The following is an 18,444-nucleotide window of genomic DNA, read 5'->3' as shown; positions in this document are numbered from 1 at the left end:
CACACACACACACACACACACACACACATACTCACTGTGATGCGAGGGATGTTCTTCTTGCCCTGGTAGCCGGACATCTTGGACCGTTATATGAACGCCGACGGATTAAGGGCGGGAAAGAAACCCAAAAAAAAAAAAAGAGCGAGATGGTTTGTTCCTCACGCTAAGCGTAACTCTCCCACCGACAGTGCGCACACACACACACAGAAAAAAAGGAGGGGAAAAACGCCGCTGCGAGTCAGGATGGAGTCTTTGGCAGCCTCCTGGTCTCCGCCGATGCACCGAGTCTTCCCGAAGCAAACACGAAGGGGGAGGGGCCGAGCCGAGCCTCTTCCCCGCCCGAAGAGAGGAAGACGACGGCGCATGCGCCAGGCCTCGCCCTGCTTCCATTGACAGCAGCGCTTTTTTTTTTTTTTTTTTTTTTTTTTAATGGCATCAATTACGATTAGAGCGCATGGATCTGGAGGACAAACGCAAGAGTCTGCGGCATTTTGTATTGCAAACATAAAAAATAAACAAAAATACCTGATTGGATTGGAACAGCTGAAAATGCATTGATTAAAGGCCTACTGAAATGGGATTTTCTTTTTTAAACGGGGATAGCAGGTCCATTCTATGTGTCATACTTGATCATTTCGCGATATTGCTATATTTTTGCTGAAAGGATTTAGTAGAAAACATTGACGATAAAGTTCGCAACTTTTGGTCGCTAATAAAAAAGCCTTGCCTGTACCGGAAGTAGCAGACGATGTGCGCGTGACGTCACCGGTGTGAGGGCTCCTCACATCTGAAAATTGTTTATAATGTGAGCCTCCAGCAGCAAGAGCTATTCGGACCGAGAAAGCGACAATTTCCCCATTAATTTGAGCGAGGATGAACGATTCGTGAATGAGGAAAGTTAGAGTGAGGCACTAAAAAAAAAAAAAAAAAAAAAAAGAAAAAGCGACGGCTCCGGGCGGCGGCAGTGGTAGCGTTTCAGGTGTATCTAGACACATTTACTAGGATAATTCTGGAAAATCCATTTTCTGCTTATTGTGTTGATAGTATATTAGTGAGATTGCAAAGTCATACCTGAAAGTCGAATGGCTACGGTGAACGCCAGTGTGTCAGAGAGAAGCCGATGAGGAGCCAAGCTTACAGCTGCCTTTTAAATAGCTACTGCAGTAGGACGCATAATCCAATGATGTCTCCGGTAAGATATATATATCACAATTTTCCCATCCGAAAACATGCTGGTTGACGTAGAGAAACATGTTCGCTTGACCGCTCTGTGTTAAAAACAAAGAAAAACTGGCTGTGTCTCGGTGCTAAAGGCTTTCCACCAACAGCATTGTTCTTTATAGTCTCCATTATTAATTGAACAAATTGGAAAAGATTCAGCAACACAGATGTCCAAATTACTGTGTAATTATGCGATGAAAAGAGACGACTTTTAGCCGTAACTGGTGCTGAGCTAATATTTCCTGACAATCCGTGACGTCACGCGCACGCGTCATCATTCCGCGATGTTTTCAACAAGAAACTTGCGGGAAATTTAAAATTGCAGTGTTTTAGTGGGATTAAATAGTACCTGAAAATCGGAGGGGTGTGGCCACGGGTGTGTTAACCCAGTGTCTCTGAGGGAAGTCACGCACCTGCAGCAGGACGGAAGCTCCACTGATGTCTCCGGTAAGAGCCCACTTATTACCACAATTTCTCACCGAAAACTGCCGGTTGACTTGTGGTCAGGATCCATGTTCGCTTGACCGCTCTGATCCATAGTAAAGCTTCACCTTCGGGAATTTTAAACAAGGAAACACCGGCTGTGTTTGTGTGGCTAAAGGCTAAAAGCTTCCACCTACATCCTTCTTCTTTGACGTCTCCATTATTAATTGAACAAATTGCAAAAGATTCAGCAACACAGATGTCCAGAATTCTGTGTAATTATGCGATGAAAAGAGACGACTTTTAGCCGTAACTGGTGCTGAGCTAATATTTCCTGACAATCCGTGACGTCACGCGCACGCGTCATCATTCCGCGATGTTTTCAACAAGAAACTTGCGGGAAATTTAAAATTGCAATTTAGTAAACTAAAAAGGCCGTATTGGCATGTGTTGCAATGTTAATATTTCATCATTGATATATAAACTATCAGACTGCGTGGTCGGTAGTAGTGGCTTTCAGTAGGTCTTTAAAGGCCTACTGAAATGCTATTTTCTTATTTAAACGGGGATAGCAGGTCCATTCTATGTGTCATACTTGATCATTTCCATTATTGCTATATTTTTGGTGAAAGGATTTAGTAGAAAACATTGACGATAAAGTTCACAACTTTTGGTTGCTAATAAAAAAAGCCTTGCCTGTACCGGAAGTAGCAGACGATGTGTGCGTGACGTCACGGGTTGTGGAGCTCCTCACATCTGAACATTGTTTACAATCATGGCCACCAGCAGCGAGAGCGATTCGGACTGAGAAAGCGACAATTTCTCCATTAATTTGAGAGAAGATAAATAAATAAATGATAAATGCGTTTTTCTACCTTCAAGATACTCAAAGCGCTTTGACACTATTTCCACATTCACCCATTCACACACACATCCACACACTGATGGAGGGAGCTGCCATGCAAGGCGCTAACCAGCACCCATCAGGAGCAAGGGTGAAGTGTGTTGCTCAGGACACAACGGACGCGACGAGGTTGGTACTAGGTGGGGATTGAACCAGGGACCCTCGGGTTGCGCCACGCCGTCCCTGAGGATGAAAGATTCGTGGATGAGGAAATTTAGAGTGAAAGACTACAACAACAAAAAACAAATAAGGCGATTGCAGTGGGAGCGATTCAGATGTTATCAAACACATTTACTAGGATAATTCTGGAAATTCCCTTATCTGGCTATTGTGTTACTAGTGTTTTAGTGGGATTAAATAGTACCTGAAAATCAGAGGGGTGTGGCCACGGGTGTGTTAACCCAGTGTCTCTGAGGGAAGTCACGCACCTGCAGCAGGACGGAAGCTCCACTGATGTCTCCGGTAAGAGCCCACTTATTACCACAATTTCTCACCGAAAACTGCCGGTTGACTTGTGGTCAGGATCCATGTTCGCTTGACCGCTCTGATCCATAGTAAAGCTTCACCTTCGGGAATTTTAAACAAGGAAACACCGGCTGTGTTTGTGTGGCTAAAGGCTAAAAGCTTCCACCTACATCCTTCTTCTTTGACGTCTCCATTATTAATTGAACAAATTGCAAAAGATTCAGCAACACAGATGTCCAGAATACTGTGTAATTATGCGATTAAAGCAGACGACTTAAAGTTTGGATCGGGCTGGAAAATAATGTCTGCGTTAACCCGAGACGTCAAACGCACCTGTCATCATACCGCGATGTTTTTAACAGGATTCTTTGTGCGAAATTTAAAATTGCAATTTAGTAAACTAAAAAGGTGTGTTGCAATGTTAATATTTCATCATTGATATATAAACTATCAGACTGCGTGGTCGCTAGTAGTGGCTTTCAGTAGGCCTTTAATGGCATCAATTACGATTACAGCGCATTGATCCTATGGACAAACGCAAGAGTCTGCGGCATTTTGTATAGCGAACATAACAAAAAAAATACCTGATTGGATTGGAACAGCTGAAAATGCATCATTTATAGGCCTACTTAAGTTTGTAGATTGAGGTTCTGCTGTATGATCAATAATATTCGCCATTGTGTTGTCAGATAATCGCCCGTTTGTACTACAAAGCGGGTTTTCTGCTTATCCAATATAAGTGTGAGGATAAGGTAAAGATGTGCAGTACTAGGAAACAGGATACGTCACCATGGTAATTTTATGTTCGCTGATACTAATCCAGTGAGTTGACAAATCAAGTTGTGGTCCAGATAAATCTTACATCTTTGAAGTTTGGGTTGAACATTATTTGACTTGTTTTTAAGTAGTTTTGTTTACCTTCTGTTTTTTCAATACATACATTCCTCGTCATACTAATCAGGGATTTGCAGTTTTCTGACAACTGTCCTTGTAATTATCATTTAAATATTCAACACCAAAAGAAAGGAATAGCATTTTATTGTTTATCTTTTGCAAATCTAATGAACGAAAGGCGACCCTTTAGGTGCAAAATATATATAGTCTATGAATGTTCTCATTAATCCAGGTCTTTGTAATCTCAGGGCTATCAATGGATCGCAAACTGGACTGTTTAGTATGTCTTACAAGACGTTTCGCCTCTCATTCGAGTAAACTTCATCAGTTCTCATGTTCATAGACTTAGAGTGGTCTTAAATCTAGTCTAGTGGCTGGTGCCAAAACCCTAAATATTCATACTCCAAAACCAGGAGGGTGTGCCTGGGAAAGAATGGTTTCGGTACGGTAGATTCGGTTCGGTTTGGAGGTGTACAGAACGAGTTTCCACACGGACATATTAGGTAGCGCACTGCATGTTGTGTAAACAATGCAGAGCGAGGCACAACACACAAAAGGCTAGCAGCGACCGGGTTAGGACAACATGCAAAAGCCAGAACTGGAAGACCCTCCTGCCTCATTAACATCTCCCCTTTGGGAACACTAGGATTTGCGGTGTGATACACAATGGAGGACGGAGGTTTGCCGACATTGTTCAGCAGCAGTAGGGTACACTTCTGCCAACACGTCAAACATGCTAACCCCTTTGAAGCGGCACCACCCCGAAGTCAACCTCGCTTTAAGGAAGAAAAAGAGGAGCGTGGTGCAAACACCGCAATCAAGCAGCCTCTCCTCGGCCAGCCAGGCAGGGCTAAAGCAATATGTTGCTGCATTGCATTAAAACTAGATTTTGACCCACTTCTATGGTGGAAGAACAATGAGCCCATATATCCTCTTACAACCAAGTTAGCCAGGCTGTGCAATCTACTAATAAAAGTCTCAATCAATCAATCAAAAAAAGCACTTTATATGTAGAAAGGTTTTGTTTCTTATTTAGTTTTTATTTCATACATACCATTTAAAATGCTTCAAAGTGCAAGTTAAAGCTCTACTATGCCAAGCGAAAGCCATTTATCAACAACATCCACAAACGCCGATCTGTAATTTGACCCCCTTAACATGCTTCAAAACTCAACAAATTTTACACCCACATCAGGGCTGGCGAAAATTGCCATCTAATAAAAAAACAAACCCTAAAAATAAAAAATTGCGCTCTAGCGCCCCCTAGGAATAAACCCAGACAAAACTGCTTGTAACTTCTGTTAGGAATGTCGTAGAGACATGAAACAAAAACCTCTATGTAGGTCTGCCTTAGACCAGGGCTTGAGTCGCGGCGGGAGCAGCCAAAGGCGGACCCGACCAACGCTGCTTGCAGCTTTAATCGATTTTGCTTGTCACTATAAAGTTATGTAAGCCTTGCTTGTTCAATATTTAATGCAAAACTTGTTTGGCTCCCTATTAAAAGGTTCATTTGTTCAACCTTGGCCCGCGGCTTTGTTCAGTTTCAAATTTTGGCCCACTGTATTTGAGTTTGACACTCCTGCATTAGAGGCTGTTTGGATGCAGGGCAGGGTAAGCCAACACTGCCGCCTAGTGGCCAACTGGCACCATTGATGGAGAAATTGCAACAGAGGCCTGAGGCAGATATATTTTTTTTTTATTTGGACATTTACTGTGTTGTGAGGCCCTGTCTTGCTTTGACTAAGAACAGTTATCTTAATGACATTGAACTTTGTTGGATTTGTATAATAAAGTAATGTGCAGGTGTACCTAATGAAGTGTCCACTGGTGTGTGAGTCGGTGAACACTATCTTGTGTGACTAAGGCTTCCGATCAATATGCAACACGAAACTAAACACATTACACCCTCGCTAAAAGGGTTTAAAAGCATCCGGAGTGCTTAGAAACCGTGTCCAAAATGCGGCGCCGGGGCCATTTGTCATCTGTGGGTTTTATATTTATAAAACCAAAAAGCCAGTGAAGTTGGCACAGTCCGGGGTCTCCGTTGTGGTGTTTTAGGCTTCAAGTTGCGCCACACATTTTCAACGGGAGACAGGTCTGGACTACAGACAGGCCAGTCTAGTACCTGCGCTCTTTTACTATGAATCCACATTATTGTAACATGTGGCTTGGCATTGTCTTGCTGAAATAAGCAGGGGCGTCCGTAATAACATTGCTTGGATGGGAACATATGTTGCTCCAAAACCTGTATGTACCTTTCACCATTAATGGTACTTTCACAGATGTGTAAGTTACGCATGCCTTGGGCACTAATACACCCCCATACCATCACAGATGCTGGCTTTTAGACTTTGCACCAATAACAATCCAGATGATTCTTTTCCTTTTTGATCCGGAGGACACGACGTCCACAGTTTCCAAAAACAATTTGAAATGTGGACTCGTCGGACCACAGAACACTTTTCCACTTTGCATCCGTCCATCTCAGATGAGCTCGGGCCCAGTGAAGCCGGCGGCGTTTCTGGGTGTTGTTGATAAATGGCTTTTGCATTTGCATTGTAGAGTTTTAACTTGCACTTACAGATGTAGCGACAAACTAGAGTTACTGAAAGTGGTTTGCTGAAGTGTTCCTGAGCCCATGTGGTGATATCCTTTACACACTGATGTCGCTTTTTGATGCAGTACCACCTGAGGGGTCGAAGGTCTGTGATATCATTGCTTACGTGCAGTGATTTCTCCGGATTATCTGAACCTTTGGATGATATTACGGACCGTAGATGGCAAAGTCCCTAAATTCCTTGCAATAGCTGGTTGAGAAATGTAGTTCTTAAACTGGTTGCTCACGCATTTGTTGACAAAGTGGTGACCCTCGCCCCATCCTTTTTTTGTGAATGATTGAGCATTTCATGAAAGTGAAGTGAAGTGAAGTGAATTATATTTATATAGCGCTTTTCTCTAGTGACTCAAAGCGCTTTACATAGTGAAACCCAATATCGAAGTTACATTTAAACCAGTGTGGGTGGCACTGGGAGCAGGTGGGTAAAGTGCCTTGCTCAAGGACACAACGGCAGTGACTAGGATGGCGGAAGCGGGAATCGAACCTGCAACCCTCAAATTGCTGGCATGGCCACTCTACCAACCGAGCTGGTTTTATACCCAATCATGGCACCCACCTGTTCCCAATGAGCCCGTTCACCTGTCGGATATTCCAAATAAGCGTTTGATGAGCATTTTTCAACTTTCTCTGTCTTTTTTACCACTTGTGCCAGTTTTTTTGAAACATGTTGCAGGCCTCAAAGTCCAAATGAGCTAATATTTGCAAAAAATAACAAAGTTTCTCGGTGTGAACATTAAATATCTCGTCTTTGCAGTCTATTCAATTGAATATAAGATGGAAATGATTTGCAAATCATTTTATTCCGTTTTTATTTAAAATTCACTCAACGCGCCAACTTCACTGCTTTTGGGGTTTGTGTGTATATATATATACATACAAATATATGTATATATATACAAATATATATATATATACATACATACAAATATATATATACAAATATATATATATATACACAAATATATATATATATACACAAATATATATATATATACACAAATATATATATATATACATACAAATATATATGTATACACAAATATATATATATATATATACACAAATATATATATATACATACATACAAATATATATATATATATATTTGTGTATATATATATATATATATATATATATATATATTTGTATGTATATACATATATATTTGTGTATATATATATATTTGTGTATATATATATATATATATATATATATATATATATATATATATATATATACACATATATATATATATAAAAACGTACAGCTTAAGTCAGTGAACACTATCTTGTGTGACTCTGGCTTCCGATCATTAGTCAACATGAAACCCCAGCAATACAATTACTTAATAATGACATCAAGCGTGTACAAAGTGTGGCGCGGGGACCATTTATTCCCGTCCATTTTCTACCGCTTGTCCCTTTCGGAGTCGCAGGGTACACCCTGGACAACCTACTACAGCTTACGGGTTACAAAACCTCCTTTTGGTTGCTGACGTATGACACATATGTGCACCAAGTAAGCATCAAGATGGCCTAAACAATTAAAAAAAAATCTACTTTATCTAAGGGACGGCGTGGCGCAGTGGAAAAGTGGCCGTGCGCAACATGAGGGTCCCTGGTTCAATCCCCACCTAGTACCAACCTCGTCACGTCCGTTGTGTCCTGAGCAAGACACTTCACCCTTGCTCCTGATGGGTGCTGGTTAGCGCCTTGCATGGCAGCTCCCTCCATCAGTGTGTGTGAATGTGTGTGTGAATGGGTGAATGTTAGGGGTGTAACGGTACACAAAAATTTCGGTTTGGTACGTACCTCGGTTTAGAGGTCCCGGTTCGGTTCATTTACGGTACAGTAAGAAATCAACAAAATATAAATGTTTTGGTTATTTATTTATCCACATTAAACTGCCTCAAGTTGTTGCTTTGATTAAATAAAATGACAAAACCTTTCTTCTACATATAAAAAGTTTAACATTAAACAGTTTCCATTGAAACTGTTTAATGTCAACTCATCGTGCTTAATTTATTACAGCATTTGGGAAGCCTGTAGTTGACTTTCATTATGTAAATGTTGTATTTTTATCAACATGTGATAGCAGGGACCCTGCTATTCAAAACTAGGCTGCTACATTACCGATGATTCATGTAACTATAGCTGAAAAATAGTACAATCGCAATAGGAGAGATTATTCATCCCTAAACACAACGGAGTTCAATGAAATAACAGACAGACAGGGCTTTGCTGCCCCTAAAACACGCACACACACAGAAAAATGAGCTAACGTTACGCTAAAAGCTAATCAGCCTTCATCTCAAGCCTATACTGTGAGCGAGCTGAGCTGCAGTTTAAGTTTCTAGAAGGTCAATGGGCTCATAGTGATGTTTGTAATAGTTGTGACTGGGAAGTGTTTAGTATAATTTGGGTAGAGTCCGCTCCTCCCCTGCCAGACGAATATCTGCTCGACGCTAAAGCATTGACTACATCGCTCTGAAGTCTGAATACGCACTGCTGATTGGCCTTTGTATGTAACCAATCAGATGGTTGTGTGGGCGGGACAATGAGGCAGAGACAGAGGCAGAAAGCAGAGCAGCTTGTGAAGACTTATGCTGCCGAACCGAAACCCGCGTACCGAAACGGTTCGATACAAATACACGTACCGTTACACCTCTTGTAAATGTGGAAGTAGTGTCAAAGCGCTTTGAGTACCTTGAAAGTAGAAAAGCGCTACACAAGTACAACCCATTTATCATTTATTTATTAATTCGTCAAACAAAAATAAAGGGCTGTTTATGACCCCCCCTCCCTTAGAAACAGCTGTTGCCATTTAATCACCCACTAGTGGTCTAGTGGTTAGAGCATGGGTGTCAAACTCTGGCCCGTAATTTCATTTGGCCCTTGAGGCAATATCATATTAACATTAGAGCTGGCCCGCCGGTGTTATACAGCGGTGCCGCTGTAACATCGCATTCACCGATTTCCCGGGAGACTCTCGAATTTCAGTGCCCCTCCCGAAAATCTCCCAGTGCAACCATTCTCCTGAATTCCACCCGGACCACAATATTGGGGGTGTGCCTTCTACACACATGTAAGTAAATGCAAGGCATACTTGATCAACAGCCATACAGGTCACACTTAGGGTGGCCATATAAACAACTTTAACACTGTTACAAATATGCACCACACTGTGAACCCACACCAAACAAGAATGACCAGCACATTTCGGGAGAACATCCGCACCGTAACACAACAGAACAAATACCCAGAATCCCTTGCAGCACTAACTCTTCCGGACCGCTACAATATACACCCCCCACCCCCCGCTACCAACAAACCCCGCCCCCCTAACCCCACCCACCTGAGCCTCAACATTAACTTAGCAGTAAAAAGGCCTGAACGGTTGATTTATTCATTATTTTATTTTCAAATGTTAATATTTACCTCATAAGGCTGCAAATACAAAAGAGGCATTATTTTTTTATTTAAATTTGATTTGATATGCCATTGATATTTTTTTATTATTATTATAATAACTTGTTCAATATTCAATGAAACACTTGTTTGGGTCCCTATTAAAAGATTAATTGTTCAACCTCGGCCCGCGGCTTTGTTCAGTTTTAAATGTTGGCCCATTCTGTATTTGAGTTTGACACCCCCGGGTTAGAGTGTCCGCCCTGAGATCGCTTGGTCGTGAGTTCAAACCCCGGTTGAGTCATACCGAAAGCTATAGAAAATGGGAGCCATTACCTCCCTGCTTGGTTGGAATTGGGGGTTAAATCACACTAAATTATTCCTGGGTGCGGCCATTGCTGCTGCTCACTGCTCCCCTCACCTCTCAGAGGTGATTTTCGCAAATGCATAGAATAATTCCGCCACACCTAGTGTTTGTGTGACAATCATTGGTACTTTAACTTCAACTTTACAAGTCACCACCTCAGATATTTACAACATTGACAATACTAAGTGGCTGGGGAGAGGGAAGTCTGGGTTTCCCTGCTTAGGTTGTTGCCCCCGCGACCCGACCTCGGATAAGCGGAAGAAGATGGATGGATGGATGGACAATACTAACCCCAAAAATGGATTAACTGGCTAGACTATAAAGACAATATAACATACATCCATAAAAGTGCAATATATTTATCTGGACAGTAATCTATTTATTTTTATCTGCACTTTTTTTTTTAAATATTTTAATATTTAAATACTACTTTTTTTTATTTCCATGTACATTTTAGGTGTCCCATTCAGTAAAAAACTTGTAAAATTTAATTCTGTTTTTTTTATTTTTATTAAATCAATAAAAAAAAACAAGATACACTTTCAATTAGTGCATCAAACCCCCCCCCCCCCAAAAAAAACCCTCCTCCCCACAAAAAGGGGTTGTTTCTTCCTGCTACCAAAATTCTAGTTCCCACAACATAAATAACAGTCCCTGAAGCACACATGATTGTCTCCGAGAAAATGTTTTTATTTATTTATTTGTTATTTATTTATTTATCTTATTTTTTTTACAAAATAAATAAAAAAGGACCTTAATTAATCTGCACTTTATTGATTTTTTTTATCCTGCACCACCATGAGCAAATGCAACGAAATGTCGTTCTCATCTGTACTCCATCCATCCATCCATTTTCTACCGCTTATTCCCTTTTGGGGTGGCGGGGGGGCGCTGGTGCCTATCTCAGCTACAATCGGGCGGAAGGCGGGGTACACCCTGGACAAGTCTGTACTGTAAATGACAAATTGGAAATGACAATAAAAAGCAAGTCTAAGTCAAAATAATATTCTTTGTAAACTATAATGTTGTTTTTTTTTGTTTGTTTGTTTGAACAGTTGAAAATATCCAGAATTTCCTGACAATGACAGGCCTGATGTTGCTAAAAATGCACGATGATGCAAGCAACCACTCCCTCCCAGCTCTGCATGCATCCATCTGCTGTTGCAACGCAATGCCTTCTGGGAAATGTAGTCTGGTGAACTTGTCTATTGTGCAGGTGTTTATAAAAAGGTTTTTTTTTATTTATTTTTTATTTTTTTTAAGTACCTTGTAGTCCCCCAGGTTCTGCAGGGCCTCCTTGCCGGTGCTCTCCCGGATCTCCACCTTCTTGGGCTGGTCGATGACTCGACTGTCCCGCTTGCCCCTGCACGCCGACAGCGCGTCCAAGTCCAAAGTCTTGCCGTCCAGCAAGGAGCCCTCCACCGGGCAGAACATCCCGCAGAACTGCTGGCGGGGCCTGGAGGGGCTGTCGGAGCCCAAGTTGTTCAAAAATCCGCCGGTGCTCGACATGCTGCTGCTGCACACACACACACACAAAAAAGCTTCTCCTGCACGGCCACCGCCTCGACAAGGTCCACTTGCAGGTGGGGGCGGCGGGACTACAGCCGGGGGGGTCGGAGCACCGTGCAGGCGTGGAATAACACCACCCTTGAGGGAATGTGGGGATAAAATATATACTATCAAATATATACTCACTGTAGCGCACTTTTATTTCTAAGAGCCTGCGAGCAGATGTGTCAAGTCTCCGTCAGTGAGGCACACACCGGGCGTCCGCCCCACCAAAATAAAAGCCCGATATTAAAATAACCGGTGTTCACTAAAGTGGGCATGCGTGTATCGTGCCGGAAATGTCGAATCATTTTAAAACCAAGTGAGGGTGGAGTGATACAGGATGGAGTACTACGTGGTTCCGGTAGAGGGTTGCCGGAAGTCACACCCAAATCTGGTAAAAGGGCGCTGTCCTTTCAGCACCACAAGTGATGGACCGTGCACAGTCAGCAGGGTGTCCAATGTGTGGCCCCGGCACTTTCTGGAAATACTACTGTAATGTTGATGATAATAATGATAACAACACTGGAATATATATATATATATATATATATATATATATATATATATATATATATATATATATATATATATATATATATATATATATATATATATATATATATATATATATATATATATAGGGCTTCACGGTGGCAGAGGGGTTAGTGCGTCTGCCTCAAAATACGAAGTTCCTGCAGTCCTGGGTTCAAATCCAGGCACGGGATCTTTCTGTGTGGAGTTTGCATGTTCTCCCCGTGAGTGCGTGGGTTCCCTCCGGGTACTCCGGCTTCCTCCCACTTCCAAAGACATGCACCTGGGGATAGGTTGATTGGCAACACTAAATTGGCCCTAGTGTGTGAATGTTGTCTGTCTATCTGTGTTGGCCCTGCGATGAGGTGGCGACTTGTCCAGGGTGTACCCTACCTTCCGCCCGATTCTAGCTGAGATAGGCGCCAGCGCCCCCCGCGACCCCGAAAGGGAATAAGCGGTAGGAAATGGATGGATGGAATAACAATGAGGGGGGAATATATATATATATATATATATATATATATATGTGTGTGTGGGTGTGTGTGTGTGTGTGTAATGTGATGAGAACATGCAAACTCCACAGAGAAAGATCCGAAGCCTGGATTTGAACCCAGACCCCAAAAGGGAATAAGCGGTAGAAGATGGATGGATGGATAATGTGATGAGGTGGCGACTTGTCCAGGGCGTACGCCGCCTTCTGCCCGATTGTAGCTGAGATAGGCACCAGCCCCCTGCGACCCCAAAGGGAATAAGTGGTAGAAAATGTATGAATGGGATATATATATATATATATATATATATATATATATATATATATATATATATATATATATATATATATATGTGTGTGTGTGTGTTGGATCCATTATGGATTGAACTTTCACAGTATCATGTTAGACCTGCTTGACATCCATTGCTTTCCTCCTCTCCAAGGTTTCTCATAGTCATCATTGTCACCCACGTCCCACTGGGTGTGAGTTTTCCTTGCCCTTTTGTGGGTTCTTCCGAGGATGCCTGCCGCCTTCTCTGCATCTTGGGGTTCGTCATGAACCTGACTGCAACCTTTTTGTTTTTTTGTGCGCATATTTTGTCCGGATTCAGAGACGAAAACAATACGATTCCACAGCCACAACATTAGGAACACCCGCAGTTTGACGAGGGACGTGTCCAAAACCCCGAGGAGGTGTAAGAGTCATGTTTTGTGCGCTGCAGGGTCATCAACCACGGACCAAACCCTTTCCTGACTCGCTAAAAAGAGACAAAACCGCCACTGCGGTGGCGACGGTGGAAGTCAGCACAGTTTCCATGGCAACGGGTCGGCCGGGAAACTGTTTTGTTGCCATTCGAGTTTCTCTCTTGAGGGCTGTGTGTGTGTGTGTGTGTGTGTGTGTGTGTGTGTGTGTGTGTGTGTGTGTGTGTGTGTGTGTGTGTGTGTGTGTGTGTGTGTGTGTGTGTGTGTGTGTGTGTGAAGGTCAGCAGTGCAAATGTGCAGACAGAGATAAAGTGTGAGGTGCACAGCAAGTGAGGAAAGTTGGCAGCGTGGGCGTGCACGGCCCAGGCTGCTACAACAAGTGGTGACATCACGTGAACACAGGTGACATCCGCTCATTTTGTGTTTACAGGTCAGCGTGCTCAGTCAGCCTCCGCCTGTGCACCGCTTAATTACTTGCCACTTGTTTTTTCTTAAATTGCATTTCCGGAAATTTCCCAAGTTTTAAGAGCGATTTAATCATTTGCAGTCATTGACTTTAAAAGGCCTACTGAAAGCCACTACTAGCGACCACGCAGTCTGATAGTTTATATATCAATGATGAAAAAGTAACATTGCAACACATGCCAATACGGCCTTTTTAGTTTACTAAAGTGCAATTTTAAATTTCGCGCGGAAATATCATGCTAAAACGTCGCGGTTTAATGACATTTTGTTCCAGCACCGTTCACAGTTTTAAGTCGTCTGTTTTTATCGTATAATTCCACAGTATTCTGGACCACTGTGTTGCTGAATCTTTTGCAATTTGTTCAATGAATACTGGAGACGTCAAAGAAGAAAGCTGTAGATGGGAAGCGGTGTATTGCGGCCGCCTTTAGCAACACGAACACAGCCGGTGTTTCATTGTTTACATTCCCGGAAGATGACGGTGAAGCTTTACTATGGAACAGAGCGGTCAAGCGAACACGGTTGGATTGGACCACACACACACAAAGTACAGTGTTTTATGCAGCGATCATTTCGAAAGATCGTGTTTCGAAGAGGGTCCCTTGCGAAGGGCAGAGATGGGCATCGCCACCACCCATCGACTGGTGCTGATGAAAGGTGCGGGGCCGACCTTCAGGTTGTACAGATACGACCGTATAATCTCACTAAACACAATAAGCAGATAAGGGATTTTCCAGAATTATCCTAGTAAATTTGTCTAATAACATCTGAGTCGCTCCCACTGTATAGTTTTTTTTCTAGTCCTTCACTCTCACTTTCTTCATCCACAAATCTTTCATCCTCGCTCAAATTAATGGGGAAATTGTCGCTTTCTCGGTCCGAATCGCTCTCGCTGCTGGTGGTCATGATTGTAAACAATGTTCAGATGTGAGGAGCTCCACAACCCGTGACGTCACGCGCACATCGTCTGCTACTTCCGGTACAGGCAAGGCTTTTTTATTAGCAACCAAAAGTTGCGAATTTTATCATCGATGTTTTCTACTAAATCCTTTCAGCAAAAATATGGCAATATGGCGAAATGATGAAGTATGACACATAGAATGGACCTGCTATCCCCGTTTAAATAAGAACATCTCATTTCAGTAGGCCTTTAACGTCATAATTTTAGCGTGCTTGAGTATATTTGTCTGTTCTATTGAGAAAAGAAGTATTCAAACAAGATATTTAGGGTTTCCCCGCATAGAAAATCTTGTTTAAAGATTCTTCAACATCTCCAGGACGCTTGGTTTGAAAATTGTAAGTTAAATAATGCTTTTTTGCTAAATAAAATACTTATTTTACATATATGACACTTGCTTTTCCAAGTACCGCCATGACGACCAACATTAAAATGCAGTAACATAGAAGGCCTACACATTCATCAAAAACAAGGGAGCAGTTTTATTTAACAAGTGCGTTTCATATTTTTGGCCACTAACATTACGCACAGTATGAACAGTAACACTGTGTTTGAGTATCTAATTGAATCTTTTACGTGCCACTAGAGTTAATTAAATCAATTAGTTTATATAATTATATATGTATATATATATATAACTATAATTATTTATATAATTATTATAAAGCAGTGAATTAATATATTAATATTATATAAAATAATTATTTGATATAGAAATAAATGAACATTTAATTTTTTTGGCCACTGTAACATTACACACGGTTTGAACAGTAACACTGTGTTTGAACATTTAATTGAATCTTTTATGTGCCACTCGAGTTAATTAAATTAAATCAACTAATTTATTTAACTATATGTATATACACAACTATAATTATTTATATAATATAATTAATTAATATAATAAGTAACATTATATAATAACTAATAATAATATGTTATATAATAATATTATACAAAATAATTATTTGATATAGAAATTGATTAACATTTCATATTTTTGGCTACTGTAACATTACACACGGTTTGAACAGTAACACTGTGTTTGAACATTTAATTGAATCTTTTACGTGCCACTAGAGTTAATTAAATTAAATTAATTAATTTATATAATTTTATATATATAAACATAATTATTTCTATTAAATAATTATTATAATATAGTTCATTAATATAATAAGTAATATTATATAATAATTAATATAATATAATTATTTGATATAGAAATTAATTAACATTACATATATTTTTGGCCACTGTGTTTGGATATTTATTTGAATCTCATACATGCCACTAGTGTGAATTAAATTAAATGAATAAATTAATTAATTCATTAATTTATTTAACTTGTGTGTATGTGTGTACATATATATATATATATGTGTGTGTGTAAAATTATACAATATATTTATAATAATTATTAATATTTTATATGAGATAGGCGCCAGCGCCCCCCGCGACCCCGAAAGGGAATAAGCGGTAGAAAATGGATGGATGGATGGATAATAAAATATTCAATAAAATAATAATTATGTAATATTATAACATAATTATGATATGATTATTATAATATATATATATTATAATAGTTATTTATTTGAATTAATTTATTAAATTAAGCCACTTTTACGTCCCCCAGTTTTAAAAATCACTGTTCTTTACGTACAAATATTAATTTACGATGTCTCATCCAGTAAAAAATAACGAGCAGCATGGACCAATAATTTTGCTGGTTTTTACTTTTATTTGACATTTTGTCAGCTCTTTCTGTGTCTGTGAAGTCCAGCATGCGGACTCAGGCAACAATGCAGAGACATTGGCAAGCCACCACCCTTGGTAACCCATGGCAACCACATCCGCTGCAGTGGGCGGAGCTATAGGAGCCTGGCCGTGCAGGGATTGGTTAAGAACATGTGCTGAGGATGGAGGAGGAGGAAGGATCCTGGATAACACATTTTTGTATTTATGCAAACTAATATACAACACATTATTGTATTAATGCAAACTAATATATAACACATTATTGTATTAATGCAAACTAATATATAACACATTATTGTATTTATGCAAATTAATATATGATTTTAAAGTGGAAATTGTTGAAGGGCAATGATTCATATTTACTGTGTGCTTCATTTGGGGAAAATAGGCCTATTTTTCATAAATGAAGGAAAATATGAAGGATTGTTCACCAGAGATGAGATTTTATAGTTGAGGCTAACTTTTAAGTCAGGGTTATTAACCTAGACCAGGAGTACCCGTTATGTAAATAAATCTTCACTCTGACGTCACTTTCCTGACTTGATTGACATCCGCAAGCACCCGAGGGTCTTGTGAGATGACGCTGGCTGTTGTCATATCATTATTAAGAAAAAACGACCGACAGGAAGGCCGGAAACACTTTTTATTTCAACAGACTCTCAGGCCATACTTGTTGTCAAAAGCCTTAAGACTGATCGCACGGTTCCTATCTTCACAATAAAAGCACTGTTTTATCCTGCCTGCGCTAACAAAATAAGAGTCTCTGAAAGCAACAAACAAGCTAGCAAACAGAGTTCGCTGTCAATGTATTTCTTGTAAAGTCAGGATTTTTTTGGGGAAGTGTCAAAAAGTTGGAATTTTTTCTAAATATCAACAAGTCTGGGTTTTTATCCAAGAGTCACAAAGTCTGGATTTTTTGTAGGTGTCAAAAAGTCAGGATTTTTTCTAAGTGTCACAAATTTGGGATTTTTTTCAGTGTCAAAAAATTTTTATTTTTTGTAAATGTCAAAAAGACTGGATTTTTTTTTACTAAATGTCAAAAAATCTGGATCTTTTCTAAGTGTCAAAAAATTTAGATTTTTTTTCTAAGTTTCAAAAAGGCACCATTTTTTCAAAGTTTCAAAAAGTCGGGATTTTTTCGAAACGTCAAAAAGTCTGAATTTTTTTTAGGTATCACAAAATCGGCATTTTTTCTAAGTGTCAGAAAGTCATGATTTCTTCCAAGTGTCAAAAAGTCTGGATTTTTTTATAGGTGTGAAAGTCGGGATTTTTTACTAAGTGTCAAAAAGTCGGGATTTTTTCCAAGTGTCACAAAATTTGGATTTTTTTCTAGATTTCAAAAAGTCAGGGTTTTTTCAAAGTATCAGAAAATCGGGATACTTTCTAAATGGCAAAAAGTCGGGATTTTTTACTAAATGTAAAAAAAATGGGATTTTTTTCTAAGTGTCAAAAAATCTGGATTTTTTCTAAATGGCAAAAAGTCGGGATTTTTTACTAAATGTCAAAAAATCTGGATTTTTTGTAAGTGTCACAATGTCGGGATTTTTTCCAAGTGTAAAAAAAAATCGCGATTTTTTTTTTTCTTGAGTCAAAAAGTCTAAAAAAAGTGTAAAAAAATCTCGATTTTTTTTTCTTGAGTCAAAAAGTCTGGATTTTTTTTTCTAAGTGTCATAAAATCGGGATATTTT

At 39.9% G+C, this 18,444-nt stretch overlaps 1 protein-coding gene across 3 annotated transcripts in view; it reads right to left on the bottom strand.

The window, feature by feature from the left end:
* LOC133536492 (dihydropyrimidinase-related protein 2) overlaps window positions 1-12,139 on the bottom strand; it is an 83,576-nt gene extending 71,437 nt beyond the window's left edge. Inside the window, exons 1-2 of one of the 3 annotated variants that reach the window (XM_061877062.1) lie at window positions 11,994-12,139; window positions 11,565-11,896 (exon numbers count right to left, since the gene is read on the bottom strand). In XM_061877062.1, the coding sequence (XP_061733046.1) occupies window positions 11,565-11,807 (243 nt within the window). In that variant the 5' untranslated portion in view covers window positions 11,808-11,896; window positions 11,994-12,139. Of the gene's footprint in view, window positions 1-35; window positions 326-11,564 lie in introns of those variants that run through there. The other 2 variants (XM_061877060.1, XM_061877063.1) reach the window with 2 other exon arrangements.
* Between the last annotated feature and the right edge of the window lie 6,305 nt (window positions 12,140-18,444).

The sequence above is a fragment of the Nerophis ophidion genome, linkage group LG17 (genome assembly GCF_033978795.1).
Source record: "Nerophis ophidion isolate RoL-2023_Sa linkage group LG17, RoL_Noph_v1.0, whole genome shotgun sequence".
NCBI lineage: Eukaryota > Metazoa > Chordata > Actinopteri > Syngnathiformes > Syngnathidae > Nerophis > Nerophis ophidion.
Note: the sequence above shows the minus strand (reverse complement) of the source record. Positions and strands in the feature narration are given on the sequence as shown.